This window comes from Triticum dicoccoides, chromosome 2B (assembly GCF_002162155.2).
Source record: "Triticum dicoccoides isolate Atlit2015 ecotype Zavitan chromosome 2B, WEW_v2.0, whole genome shotgun sequence".
Lineage (NCBI taxonomy): Eukaryota > Viridiplantae > Streptophyta > Magnoliopsida > Poales > Poaceae > Triticum > Triticum dicoccoides.
In genome coordinates, this window is record NC_041383.1 from 764412459 (window position 1) to 764427552 (window position 15094).

The following is a 15094-nucleotide window of genomic DNA, read 5'->3' on the forward strand; positions in this document are numbered from 1 at the left end:
TCAAGAGGGCCCGAACCTGGGTAAAACATCGTGTCCCTTGTCTCCTGTTACCATCCGCCTAGACGCACAGTTCGGGACCCCCTACCCGAGATCCGCCGATTTTGACACCGACACATGGCTTTCATCACTCTTTTGCCAAAGAAGGAAACGCCTCTTAATATACGTGACTACCGGCCTATTTCTATGGTCCATAGCATGCCGAAGCTAGCAAGCAAGGTGCTCACCCATAGGTTGCAGCGTCAGATGCCTGAGTTGATTCACCCATTGCAGTCAGGTTTTGCTCGGGGCAGATCTATTGTGGAAAATTTTGCCATGGCAGCCGATATGATTCAGAGTGCTCATAAGCGACGCTTGCCTATGATTGTTCTGAAGTTGGACTTCAAGAAGGCTTTCGACAGTGTTAGTTGGGCATGCATTTTCAGTATTATGGAAGCACGGGGCTTCCCCCGGAGATGGATTGGCTGGGTTTCTTCTCTCCTGCACACCTCCAGCTCTAGGGTCATGATCAATGGTGAGCTTGGGGACCCGATCATCTCCAAGAGAGGGTTCAGGCAGGGTGATTCGATGTCACCTTATTTGTTCATCTTGGTGGCTGACATGCTGCAACGGATGTGCTGTGTTGTGTTTGAGGCAGGGAGCTTGGCTCACCCACTAGGCTCCGACAGGTTGTTTCCGGTGCTGCAGTACGCAGATGACACGCTTCTTCTCTTCCAGGGCAGCATACAGCAGGCAGTTGCTATCCGGGATATCCTGGCAGCTTTCACAGATTTTACCGGTCTGCATATAAACTTCGACAAGAGCACTTTGGTGCCTATTGGACTGACTGCTGATGCCGCGTTTGAGATTACTGCTCTGTTCGGTTGCCCGGTTTCTTCTTTCCCATGCACTTACCTAGGGCTACCCTTGTCTTTGCATAAGATCACGCATGGCATGCTGCTACCGGTGATCCACAAGGTTGACAAGCGTTTGTCAGGTTGGTTAGCCACTCTTTTATCCTGGGGAGGTCGCCTCATGCTGCTAAACTTTGTTCTTGCTGCCATCCCGAGCTACTATATGACATGCTTTCCTTGGCCTAAGGAGTCTCTTGCCAAAATGAACAACCTTTTTCGAGCCTTTTTCTGGCAAGGCAAGAATAACATACGGGGTGGCCAATGCTTGGTGGCATGGGAGTATGTGGTTATGCCACGGTGTTCTGGAGGGCTCGGTGTTCGGGATGTGACTGCCCACGATCAAGCTCTTTTGTGCAAGTTCGCAGCTAAGGTACTGCAACCCTCCGACATCCCTTGTTTCCGATGGTTTGCTGCACAATACTGCAATGGTCGCATGGACTCTAGAGTGCACAGTAGGGATACGCCTATATGGAAGGGTTTCAAATGCTTCATTCACATGGTTCTATATGCATCCAAAAGCTCTCTGGGCAATGGATGCCATCTCTCCTTTTGGCATGACAAGTGGTTAGATGTCGGGCGACTGTTCCAGGTGCTGCTGACTCTTTACACCTTTGCTAAGGACAAGCATTGCTCGGTGGCTTCACAACTCTCTGTTGATGGTGCCTAGGATGTTCAATTCCACCCAAACCTCACAAGATCTGCTACTAATGAGCTCTATCATCTACACTCCCTTCTGCTGGGCATTCAGCCTGAATCTCACAGCCGGGACAATCGTTCTTTGTCCATCTATGGCAAGGACTTGAGCACTTCGTACTTTTATCACCTACTCACCTTTCGGGGGGGAGACGGCCGTTTCAGCATGTGGGTTTGTGACCCTCTTATCCCACTAAGGTACATGATCTTCTTCTGGTTAGCCTTTTGGGGGCGTCTGAACACGAGGGATAACATGATCAGGAAGAAATGGACCTCAGTCATCGAACATGCTGACTGTGATATCTGCCCGGCCCGCGAGTCCATCGATCACATCATTTTACGATGCTCTCTCGCTACTACACTCTGGGACAGGTTCGGTTTGGGGAGTTCTGCTTCACGTTCTGCTGACCTCCTAGAGTTCATGCAAGTGTCGCATCCACGTTGGCCTTCATCAGCTGCTTGGAATGTCCTTGTCGCTGCTGCCGCTGTCACTCTTTGGCATGCCCGGAATGATAGGGTGTTCAACAGCAAAATCTGGTCTCCAACATATGCGCGGCTGCACGCATCAGATCTCCTCAAGTTATGGAGCCATCGGGCAAGGAGCCCGGAACGCAAACAGGAAGTCTTGCTGCGGTTGCATAGTTTACAAGCATAATGTAGCTGCGCCTGTTCTTCCACTCCTTTTCTCTCCTTCCCTCCCTATGTTTCTGTTCGATGGGCAGCTTATGGCCTATGCACCTTGGTGCAGAACATAAGCTTCATGTAATGGACCTATGGTCTCCGGGCTACGGCCTGTTTTGAAATATATAAGGTAGAACGTGCTCTACCTTTCATTTCAAAAAAAAGTATTCATATCGTTGTAGCAACATGAATTTTGGAAAGAAAGAAAATCCGAGATGGTTGAGCCGTGGAAGGATGCTTTTACACCTACCAAGATTGTTTTAATATCCATGCTCAGAATCCGTTCTTAATCGGAAGTTTAGAGAGCAGGGTTTTGTTTCATTAGGTTTAAATCAACTTTGTTGTAGTAATGGATTTTAACCCGCTGAAGGTCATGTATCCTACATGGAGTGCCACACAAACGGTCAACCCAAGTCAACAATAGTCCAAACCATTGGCCTTAGCAGAATACTGTGGTCAACGAAGAAACATGAAAGGCTTCTCGGTCAACAAATCAAAAGAGGAAGACAACATAAAAGAATAAGTCAAAGAAGAAGGCAAGAGAGCGAAGAAGCCCAAAGCCCAATCAAGGAAGCCTCCTCGTAGTGTAGGCACTCTCTCCTAGTGGGTTACAACTCAAGTTCTTCGAAAAAGTATCAATATCTACTATACCCAATCTTTATCATTAAATCCATCACCAAAAGTATGTCATATTTTATTTTATTTGTATTGTAGATGTTGAAATTTTCTTCTAGAATCTTGGTCAAAACATAAGTAAGTTTGACTTGCATGAAAACTAATGCACCTTATATACTAGAACGGAGGGAGTAATATCCATTTTCTAGTACTACCAAAATGATTTTTGTGTACCATTTTGTCGTGAGTGTAGAGTCGTGGAAGGATGATTTTACACCTACCACAAGTTTAATATCCAGGCTCAGTCAAAATTTGTTCTAAATCAGAAGTTTAGCCAGAATTAGGGATTTGTTCATCAGCTCGATTCTCGACTAAATTTTGATGAGATTTATTAAATTTTAGCAGTTTCGGTGGGTACCAAGATGTTTATAACCTCAAATTTTGTTGACAGATTCAAACTAACTTTAAATCAAAATTAAACAAGATCAAATCTTGCTAGAACCTAGTGAATATGATATATTGAAATCCAAAAGAATTCTCATGCATTCCGAACTTTTGGATATTTTAGTTGGGTTAAAAAATTTATGTCGTAGAATTTTAAATCTTTGTCCTAAACATCTTTATATATTACATAAAATATCCAAAAATAGGAACAAATTTTTTAAAAAGGATAAAGAAAGTAACATATAAATAATTAAACACCCAAAACATAAAAATAAGAATAAGAATCATAATACTCCCTCCGTAAACTAATATAAGAGCGTTTAGAATACTAAAGTAGTGATCTAAACGTTCTTATATTAGTTTACAGAGGGAGTACTACAAAACAAAATAAATTTGAGTCATGACACCTTCCCCGTCATGAAACGAACAAAAACCTACGTTCGTATAAATAGAAGTAATACCCATTTTCTAGTACTACTAACAACATGATATTTGGGAACCATTTATCGTGAGATGTATAGTCACGGAAGGATGATTTTATACCTATCAAGAGTTTTCCGTGCATGGAAGGATGATTTTAGAGCTACCAGGAGTTTTGCGTGCATGGAAGGACGATTTTTACACCTACCAAGGGTTTTCCGTGCATGGAACGATGATTTTACACCTACCAGGAGTTTTCCGTGCTTGGAAGGATGATTTTACACCTACCAGTAGTTTAATATCAATGTTCAGTCAAAATTCGTTCTTAATCAAAAGCTTAGTGAGAATTATGGATTTGTTTCATCAACTTGACCCGCGACTATATTTTGATGAGATTTCAGCAATTTTGGTGCGTACCAAAATATGTGTAACCTTGAAACTGTGGGCCAGATCCAAACCATTTTCAAAGGAAATTTAAGTTAGGTTAAACTTGTTTAAAAACCGGTGAATTTTGATATATCGCAATCCAAAAGTATCCTCAGGCATTCCTAACTTTTTGGATAAATTTTTCTGGGGGGTTCGATGTTTTTTATGTGACGGAATTTTAAACCTTGCACTCATGTCTTTAATCAGCATCGTAAACATAAAGCACGATGTGATGCTTCAAACGGTATCTGGTACACGAACTACATTACGGCTTGCACTTGTAATATGCCTAAACACAGTATTTTTTTTTTGACAAATGCCTAAAAACAGTAGAAAAATAACATATTTTTTAGGTGTTAGAAAAATAACATGTGAACCCTAAAAAAAAAAATAACATGTGACAAAAAAATATGTGCTAGTTTGGAATGAGGGCAAGTCTGGGGTCTAACGGAAGCCCGGCCCACAGAATGCCGAAGGCCGCGGATAGGCCTGCCGACATCTTGTCCGGCCACGGGGTAGCTTCGCTGCGAACAGACGATTGGACGAGCCAGCAGTCCACTCCCACTCCATCCCCACCCCTACCCCAACCCCGAGGCGAGAAGACCACCACCCCATCCCGGCGGCGGCGGATCACACTGTGCGCGCGCGTGCCTGCGTGAGGAGAGAAAGGAGAGGAAAAGGAAGGATAAAAAGGTGCGCGTCGGTTGCAGTTAGGTAGTAGATCGAGGTCTCGCCCCGCCCCCACGCACTAAAGGCCACCGCTGCCGCTGGGTTTCCGAGTTTGGACCGGCGCGGCTTCCCTTCGTGCGGTGGGTGGTGCCGTGCCGTGCCGTGCTGGCGGCGGCCTCCCGACCTACTACTATCTGGCCAGACCCAGACCCACCGCGTGATCCATTGTAGCGATATTGGGGGCGCGAGGAGGAGGAAGAGGAGTCCGCAGTCGGCACTGGGCAGGGAGGGCGAGAGAAGGGGGTAAGCGCTCCTCCCTTCCTGATTTTCTCCGTTTTCAACCCGGCGCCTCTGATTTCGGGTCGCCATTGGTTCCTATATCGCGATGATCTGTCTGTTAGGAATCAGGATTTTGCTCGATTTGGCCGGCTAACGTGTGCTTACATTAGTTGATTATTAGTGTCTTCGGTTTATTTGCCTTCGTGATGTGTGATTCACTCTTAACTAGTCTGTGCTCTGATCTCATTCACATGTATGTCCAATTCAGTTTCAGATTATACTACTAGTATGTTTTGATCACATGTATGTGCCGTATCACGCTGCGCTGGTTTTCTGCTAGAGGCATGGACGGCCAATGAGGATCATAGTTCATTCATCTAACTGTTTGGTTGGGGATCTGTTTTGTGCTAGAAGCATGAACGGCAAATCATGATCATAGTTCATTCATCTAATTGTTTTGGGTGGGATATCTGCTGGGATCTGGAATCTTCTGGTTGAACAGCGAGTGGTTTTGGGCGCAAAATAATGTAGAGTGGTTGGGTGTTGCCTTTTTGTTTGCCACACAAAAGCCTAGTAGGTTAATAAGAAAGTAGCTGAAAACCTTTTGCCCATAATTTCTCTAATAAGGTTAGGTGGAGAGCTATTGCCCACAGCAGCACCAATTTCCACAAAGCATAAGGAAATCTTATTAAAAATCCTTCATCTAGCTAGTCACGGTCAGAAAGAGGAAACAAATAGAAAATACTGTACGATGCAATTCGTTTCTAGTTATATGCAGGTAACCTTCTGTATTAGTATCGTTCCTATACCATGCTTGTAGGGAAGACAGACGTAATTTAATAAGTAAATCAACAGAATGTCCTAATTTCCCTAAGAGCATCTCTCATGGAATAGCATAAGCAATGACAAATGTTTGCAACTCATGTAAGGCATAGAGATATAATCATGTGTTTATAGGTAGAGTTATAATCTATTGATAAGTTGTAAGGTGGCGTATGCAGCTCTCAGATAGCACTATGCTACTATGATCTGCGCATTGAATTACTAGAGGTACATGTAACCTATGTGCAGGAAATGCTCATCCTTTATTTTTGCTGACCAACAGAATCATGAGCGGAACTGGGTACACGGTGGAAGTCACTAACCTGTCAAGCAGCGCATCTGAGAATGATCTTCATGAGTTCTTCTCATTCTCTGGACCTATTGAGCATATAGACCTTATCAGGTGATGTTCACTTGCCATTCATAAGTTACAGTCAGTTAACTATATATGATGTCATGACCTGCTGAGCAAGTTTCAAGATTCATCATGCTTATTGAACATTCGGTCCTAGGACAAATTTACGGTTTTTTGATCATTTTCAATCTCCAACTGTAACCTGATTGGGTGATTCAAAATTTCGTGTTATTTCCATGTCTTGTTCTTCTTGTCATTAATTTTCTGACAAATTTAACACTAACAGATCAGGAGGATATGGTTCAACTGCTTATGTGACTTTCAAGGAACCCTATGCCTTGGAAACTGCAGTATTACTCAGTGTAAGTTTTATTGGCAGCAATATTTTTCAAAGCAGTGGTAAAGCTGCTGCCTTGTGACCATGAGGTCACGGGTTCAAGTCCTGGAAACAGCCTCTTACAGAAATGTAGGGAAAGGCTGCGTACAATAGACCCAAAGTGGTCGGACCCTTCCCCAGACCCTGCGCAAGCGGGAGCTACATGCACTGGGGCTGCCCTTTAATATTTTTCAAAGCAGTGCTCTGGGCCCCTTTTTTTTTATCATGACGTGTCTGATTCCTATGATTAATTCCTAAAGTTTGATGGTCTACTGATTCAGTATGAATTAAGTTCCCTTGGCCAGGAGAATACTTTGGTTTTACGCGTGTGTTAATATTGACTGTCCCCTACATTCCTTCATCTCAAGTACATAGTTTAAATCAGATTCTATACTGGTGAAATCCTTAAAGATGTAACTGTTATCACTTGACAAATACTCCCTCTGTCCCATAATATAAGATGTTATTATAACCAATGAACTCATATATTGCTTGTAATAACTTCTTATATTATGGGATGGAGGGAGTAGTAGCCCGATGACTGTTTTTTCAGTCTATCTCTTGTAAATTGCAGGCACTTTCTGTTTTCCCCTTAATGACATCTTACATCTTTATGTACACAAATATTCGTACCCTAATCCCCTACATTCAATCATGTCAGTTACATAGTTTTGCTCGGATTCCATACTGGTGTCGTCCTTCAAGTTGTAACTGCTATCAGTTGACAGATAGTGGCTAGATGACTGTTTTTTTCAGCATATCTCTTGAAAATTGCAGAGACATATTTTGTATCTTTACCTTGATAACACTTTATATCTTGACAGGGGGCTACCATTGTGGATCAGCCGGTGTGCATATCTCGTTGGGGACAGCCTGATGAGCTTTGTAATTTCTGGGACAGGCCAACTTGGCAGGTCGAGGAGGAAATTGAATATAGGGTATGATCATCATTCATGCTACCAATTTATGTGGTTGATCATCTTTATGTTCACTGACGTTAATTTGGAGTGTGTTGGTTACACAGTAAATCAGTGAAAAAAATAAAATAAGATACTTTCAGCCAGTAATTGGTGTCCTCTGTTAAATGTAAGAAATCATCTCCTTGCATGAAAAGTAACAGCAGACGTAAAACTAGAAAAACACATCCCTTTTGGAGTACTATCAGTTTCTAATAAGCTAAGCTGAATATCACTATGACTTCATTTGCTGACATTTTTTCATTATACTGCAACTTGAACAGGACTACCAATCATGCCAGTTCAACGCCACTCCACAGGAAGCATTGACAGTGGCTCAGGACGTCGTGAAGACAATGCTGTCAAGGGGATATATACTGAGCAAGGACGCATTGTCCAGGGCTAGAGCTTTCGACGAGTCCCACCAGCTATCTGGGTCTGCGGCAGCAAAGGCTGCAGAGCTGAGCAGGAGGCTCGGCCTGACCGACAGAGTCAGTGCTGGTGTTGGTGCAATCAGATCAGTGGACGAGACATACCATGTTACCGAGACGACCAAGACCGTCGCCACTGCCACCGGAAGAACAGCGGTCAAGGTTATGAACACCATCGTGACCAGCAGCTACTTCTCCGCGGGAGCTATGATGGTGTCTGAGGCTCTCACCCGCGCCGCCAAGGCCGCTGAAAATCTGGCTGCTCACGGCAGGCAGAATTAAGTCGAAATAAACACCCCGTTCGAACAGTTCGTTGTGTCGGTTATACAAAAGTCAGTTATTCAGACACCAGGGTTGAACTTAAAGAGTCATAAGGTATGATATTTATGTGCTATGTATGATACAGTATATAATAGCAGTATTGTGGTAGCTAGAAAAAACTGTCAGTTATTCAGACAACAAATGTGGTTTGAACAAGCTGTGTGCAGAATTCAGTCAAGGTGATCGTGCAGTCATGTCTCAGACTTTTCTGATACTCTTGTTTATTCGAGTGCATTATCCATTTTAGTGTTGACGCGTTGGCCTTTTTTCTGAACGTTCTGCCCACGTTGAATGTTGAGGCCGACATTCAGCTTCAGGTAAAATTCTGAACCTAAATATCACAGATCAACACAGGCTGAGTACTAAATTTATATGGATGTATGTATTCACTCTTCACCAACAAAATTTGACCTCATCGATCTACAACAGAACTTATTAGGGAGGTAGAAATTATTCGGAACCTAAGCAAAACATCTTGCCGGATATAGTAGAATTCTTCTGTAAATGCTCTTCACACTGTACAAAGTAGAAGCAACTAAACAGCAGGAGAACTTTAGCCTACGGTAGACGGTAACGAAAAACACAGAGCATCAGCAGCAGCAGACGGGGCATCCGATGAGGCCGTTCTCGTTGCAGTCCGGGCACCGCTGGAACTCGCCGTCGTCGGGGTCGTCCTCATAGTGGACGAAGATCTTGCAGCTGCCGTAGCACGTCTCGCAGGGCACGAACCGGACGTCTCCGCAGGCCGAGCACGCCTGCATGCACCCGAGCTTGCGCACCGGCGCGGCGTCGCACCCCTCCAGCGCGCGCGCGAGCTCGCCGGCCTCGTGCTGCGCCTGCACGTCCTCGGCGCCGCCCAGGTACCGCCCGTCGACGAACACGCGCGGCAGCGTGGTGGCCGGGGCGGTGAGGAGCTGCGCGAGCTCGGACTTGAAGGCGGCGTGCATGGACACGTCGCGCTCGTCCACGCGCACGCCGTAGCTGCGCAGGATGCTGCGCACGGTGCAGCCGTCCACGAACGTCTTGCGCACGCCGCGGAGGCTGGTGAAGTACACCACCGCCCTCCGCCTGCCGCCCGGCGGCCCCAACACCTTGGCGTCGCGGGCGCCGTTGCTCGTCCTCCGCTCTTGGATCTTTTCTTGGAAAGCGTTGATGCGGGCGCGCACGATGCCGGCGAGCTCCGGCATGTCCCTGGTGGGCGCCGAGACCGGCGTGCATGCGCTTGCGTCGGCGCCGTCCTTCTTTTCCTTCTGCGACTCAGGTTCCTCCTTCTCCTTGTCCGCGGGTGAGCTCGCGGTGTCGCCGGTGGACGGCGAGACCGGCGCGCATGCACTGGCGTCGTCGCCGACCTTTGCCTGTTGCTGCGACGCCGATTCCTCCTTGTCCGTGGGCGAGCTGGCCGTGATCGGCTGCTGTGACGGCGACGTGTCCTGCGCGAGGGCCTCCCGGAAGCTGGACAGTATCTCCGGGTCAAACTCGAAGGCGACGGGCACGTCTTGGTCGGCCAGCATCCACGGCGGCGTCGTCGGCGGGGGCTGATGCTGCGTTGCCCGCGGCGTGGGCCCCTCGTCCTCGAGCCCGGCCATGAGCTCCCATGCATTGATCACCTCCGGCTCGTTGGGCGGCGTCAGCGTCGGCGTGCTTGTCCTAGGCCCGACGGCGGCATTCCGCTTCGCCGCCGCCGCCGCCGTCTCCTTGAGACGGCCGAGCACCTCACGCAAGGCGCGGTCATTCTCGAACTTCACCATGATCTCCTCGACCGTCAGGGTCGCGTACTTGCTCGACAACGCCCCGGATCGCCGGCCCTGGACGGGGCCGAGGCTGCGCAGCACGGACGCGGCCTTGGCCCGCAGCCGCTGCCGGTCGGCGGACGACAGCGAGAAGCTCCGCCTCGCGCGCGGGCCGACGGCCGACGCCTCCACCCAGCGCATGTCGCGCCGCGCCTCTACCGAGGTGGTGCACCCCATCGCCGGCCGGCCGGACACAGCCCGGTGCTAGCTGGTTCCTCCTGGTTACGCGCGCGCGCTCATGCAGGCGCGGCTACGGCGTCACGGCGGGAATGGTTGGGGAGAATGGCATGGAGGGAACGGCGGGTAGCTGGAGGCGATGCGGCTTTGTAGGGGGAAACGGATCCAACAGTTTCCTCCACGGCTTGGCTTAATTAGTCCCCATGAAACGGCCGGAAAACAAGGCAAAAATAGGAGTGATAACCGATGATGGCGCGCACGAATGGCCGCGTTTGACTTTAATAGAAAAAATGTTCGACGGAAACTGGCCAGAGTTGATTGACAAATTTAAGAGACTCTTGTTCGTTTAATTATCCTCACTTTAATTTATGAGAAATGTTCTAGAAGTACCTTTTCAGTCTTGGTCCTTTCGAATTTTAAACCTAAATTTGACTAACAACACTGTATGAGTTAGGGATGCAACTGGAGCGGGCTAGCGGACAATAACATGACACAAATGTGGTGTTAATTTTAGGCAAGTGATGAGCAAATTTGAAATGATTGATAAGTTTGGAAGGACAAACCGAGCCGCCGCTTGCGCTATATTTTCCTTAAAATTTATATTACTGAATTCATATTTGAAAGAAGTTTTCAACGATATATTTTTCTGAGATCCAACGCATAATTTATTAGTCAATTTTTATGTCAAGGTTAGACTCAGAATTATGGCTTCGTTTGGTTAATAGGATAGGAATATCATATGGATAGGAAAGTCATAGAAAGTAAGATGACATGTACCTTCGATCCTACGGGGAGAGAGATGTCATTTGATGCATAGGATAAATTATTTTCGTTGAGGCTAGGCTAATTTTTTTTCCTTTAAAATATGTAGGATTGATTGCTATCCTTCATAGGAATAGGAATCCATTCCTACAAACCAAAGGCACCAAATGATTTTTCTTAAATCCTATCCTATAGAATTCCTACAAATTTTCTACAAACCAAAGGAGGCCTATGATTACAAGTAGACACAATTATACATTAGTATGATGTACCAACAAGGATTGCGAAAAAAACATCCATACATTTCACTAATTTTTTATTGAACATTTTGACATGTGTGTAAAAACGAGCATCATGACTGGAACCCTAGTAGATAAAGTTATACCCCACAACTGTAAGATTTTTAGTTTATTTAAAATATCTTAATTCATGTGTAATAAATATCTATGTTTACCTAGAAATTTCACAACAGAGATATTTATCGTTGTAGTGTTTGATGGTTGCTACTTGGCAGTGGTTTTAAATAACGGATAGCGGGCTAGTAGCGGATTAGGGTCCGCGTAGCCGAATGCGGATAGCGGGTGATATTGCGGGCGCTATGTCCACATAGCGGATTTGTAAAAACACTAGATTGTTGTGTATATTTCTAGATCCTTCACAAAAAGTAATTACATTTAATCTGATCAATAGCGGACGCTATTGCGCTACCGCTATTGCGGACGCAATAGCGGATGCTATCTCCGCTATTTGAAACTATGCTTGGCACTGATCTATTGATGTTGTTTAAATAAATATAAATAGGAGTGGCTCTCCTCTTAGGAATTGTTATGGGAGCGCCATAATTGTCATTAGGTTTTTTGGTCCTCAAATGGTAGTCCAGTTATATATCCAATGAAGAACAATTATTGTATTTCCCACCACACGAGATAATTTGCAAAATTACAAATACATGTTGCATCAATATAAAATTAATACTATGGTTGTCATCGTTTCATCTTCCTATGATTAGTCAACCTACCTCCACCCTTCTTCACGCCTTCATCTCGTTTTACATTTCCTAGATGTAGAATGTATGCTCGAAGACTTAATAAAGATTGGATACAATGTCTCTAACCTTGTATCTATTTAGTCATTGCCCGGGGTATCACATGCAAGATCTTAGCTAAATGACGATCTCAATGTTAAAGATATGGTTATTATAAATATATAATTATTGTCAATAATTGTAAGGTAGGTATATATAATAGATATATGGCTATTGTGACCTGTTGTGGGGACGATAATTCATGCACTATTATCCTATACGAATGTTGCCAGCCAGAACGAGTTGTGTTCGGCTGGTGTCACAGTGTGGTGATCTCTGGGCTCTTACATGCCATCACACTCTTGTGACGATGTGTCTGGATCGGTCATGGTGTCATAGATACAACCAAGGAAAATCTAGACAATGCTATGGAGGGCAATGGTCTTTGGGCTCCGAGGCACAACTAGGTCAAGTTGATGTGGCTTTATAGGAGGAAACAGATCAAACAACTTGCAGAACTTGTGTTACCTCAATTAGTGTTTCATGAAACGACAAAAGACAAGCATACAAATGTAAAAAAAGACGAATACCTTTCAATGGAAGGCAAAAACTAAAAGTGTTTGAGCAAATCAAAGTAACTCTCGAGTAAGAGGCTTGTGTTCTTTTAATTAACATTAGCATCTTTTAAATTCAAAGTGAAGCCTCCGCTTTAAGCTTGTGCTTTCCCGCGGCCTTCTCCCCGTTGTCGTCATCCTCAACCTCTTCCACCTCACTACTAGGGAAAAGGCTAGTGGCAGCGCGGGTTTTAGGTGTATCAGTAGCGCGGGGAGGGGCGCTACTAATAAGGCGCTACAGCTAACACATAGCAGTAGCGCGTGGAGACCGGCGCTACTGGTACACAAGTGTAGCAGCAGCGCGGTTATTGAAAGCTCGCTACTGCTAGTAGCTCTAGCGCGCTTTGCAACGGCGCGCTACTGCTATCGCGGCGCTACTGCTAACTTTTATACACTCGCTACTGCTAATTTAACAGGTTTTTTTTGGTACATTTGTTTTGTATTTGAACAGGCTTTATAGAAGAATCTTTAGCACATAGAAATGTCATCATGATACACATACAAATGCCTGCGAGACCACAAATGTAATCATAGCATATACATACACATAGTCTCATCATAATCATCATCCAACACAAAGTGGTCTCTCGCCATCATCTCGAAAATAGCGATACAAGTCCTCGATTACTTGCAAATACATCGTCATCCATCTAAACAATGGTATACGCGAGAAGAGCTATCACTTTGAGTACATGAGTTCGTATCCCTCTCTCGCATTAGCGTGAACCTAAACTAACTACTGCCTGTTGCTCGAAAACCGGAAACCGGTAACACCTGGGCCTGACACTCCGGCCACTCGTCGTATATATACTCCTGGCGTAGCACTTCTTCACCATCGATGATCTATGCACCTGCATCGTCACATGAGTCGATGATATGCAACATATATAATTGAGCATCAGAAAGAGACAAACTTGACAAAAATAGAAACAACATATCATAAGCATAAATAACAAAGTTCATCGTACCCAAAATGCCCTAACTAGAGTTATCTTCGCTAGTCGAGGAGGAGGACGGTTTAATTACATCACAAATAAAGTTTCACTGCGCATAACTCAAAGTTTTGTCATACAGAAAGTATGGACTAAACAGACACATTGTCATATATCGACAATCACTCCAACATGCCGTGCCATCCATCGAGGTCAGGGAGATAGTCCCCGAGCTTAGTGAAAGGCTTCATGTCGAGACGCTGAGAGGCTACTCATGTTCGGACGTCTTCCCGCGACATTTGTCCTTCTTCATAGAACATCCCTGTTTTTTCGATGACCTCCTTCATGATGATTTGGGCAAGTTCGCGCTGGATGTGATAGAACTCAGCTCGAAGTCGATGATCCTCGATATCTCCTATGTCCTTTAATTTGCCCATTGCAGAATATGGGCATCGCCGGATCTAGGTGACATGCGAAGGTTCTGGTGATCCTGTCTATATTCCAGCATGTGGTGTAGGACATAGAATCCATCATTAAGAGAATCGCTCGGTTGCTGGATGCAGCAGAAGTCGGTCTTATGGGCGAAGGCAACCCTGCCGCCCCTTCTCTTCTTGTCCCTGACCTCTCCACCCCTTGCTTGGTAGTAAAACATAGCACTGTCGAGAACATCCTTGATGTGGGTGTAATCCTTTTTGTGAATGTTCTTCGACGAGTCCAAGTAAAGAGCGTGGGAGAATTGGGGGTATAGGATGATGAGGACGGCGCGCCCGCCGCTGCGCAAAATAAGTACACCTCAAATTACTTAGCCTCCACCGTGCAAATGAATGATTGAAATCGAAGGAAGGATAGCAGCGCGGATGACTTACACGGGATGATAAGGCACGAGAATCACCCCCTTGTCCTTATTGGCGAGCATGAAATTGACGATGTATTCCCTCGCATATACACGGTGCTCTGCGCAGACTCCCAAGAAGCCCTCGTGCATGTAGTACGGGTCAGGGACACAGATATGAGATATCTGCTCAACCCCGATGATGTAGTTAATGTGCAAGGCATAAATGCGGACAAATGTAAAATCCAGCTTCTTCACGTGAAACATGTCGAATATGTAATCGAATCGGAGGAAGAACTTATCCGCGGGGAAGCTGTCGACATACGACCTTTGCCGCGGAACGTTAACCACGTAGAGTGGGTATCCTAGATCTGTCGAGGCGATGAGGCCTTTCTCTACCCGCAGCACATCGTCATGAAGTCTCCTTAGATCGCCGAATCTGGCCTATAGCGCTATTGCAGGTAGGATTGGTTGACCGGGGATATGCCATTTATCCGTATCAGGGATATATGTACGGTCCTGAAGCCGAGGCTGCTGAGGCGGCTGGATCATAGAATCAGCTTTTTTGCCTTTCCTCGCTCTCTT

General features: G+C 45.6%; 2 protein-coding genes across 2 annotated transcripts; one reads left to right on the forward strand and one right to left on the reverse strand.

Moving 5' to 3' along the window:
- Positions 1–4727: 4727 nt before the first annotated feature.
- Positions 4728–8590, forward strand: LOC119366134 (binding partner of ACD11 1-like). Its single transcript, XM_037631819.1, has 5 exons — positions 4728–5141; positions 6223–6342; positions 6581–6656; positions 7495–7608; positions 7911–8590. Exons 2-5 carry the CDS (start codon positions 6227–6229, stop codon positions 8337–8339), a joined length of 735 nt encoding a protein of 244 aa, XP_037487716.1. The 5' UTR covers positions 4728–5141; positions 6223–6226; the 3' UTR covers positions 8340–8590.
- A 183-nt stretch (positions 8591–8773) lies between these two features.
- On the reverse strand, positions 8774–10503 carry LOC119368644 (uncharacterized protein At3g28850-like). The gene has a single exon (XM_037633848.1). The coding sequence runs from the start codon at positions 10343–10345 to the stop codon at positions 8969–8971; it is 1377 nt and encodes a 458-aa protein (XP_037489745.1). The 5' UTR covers positions 10346–10503; the 3' UTR covers positions 8774–8968.
- Positions 10504–15094: the final 4591 nt, after the last annotated feature.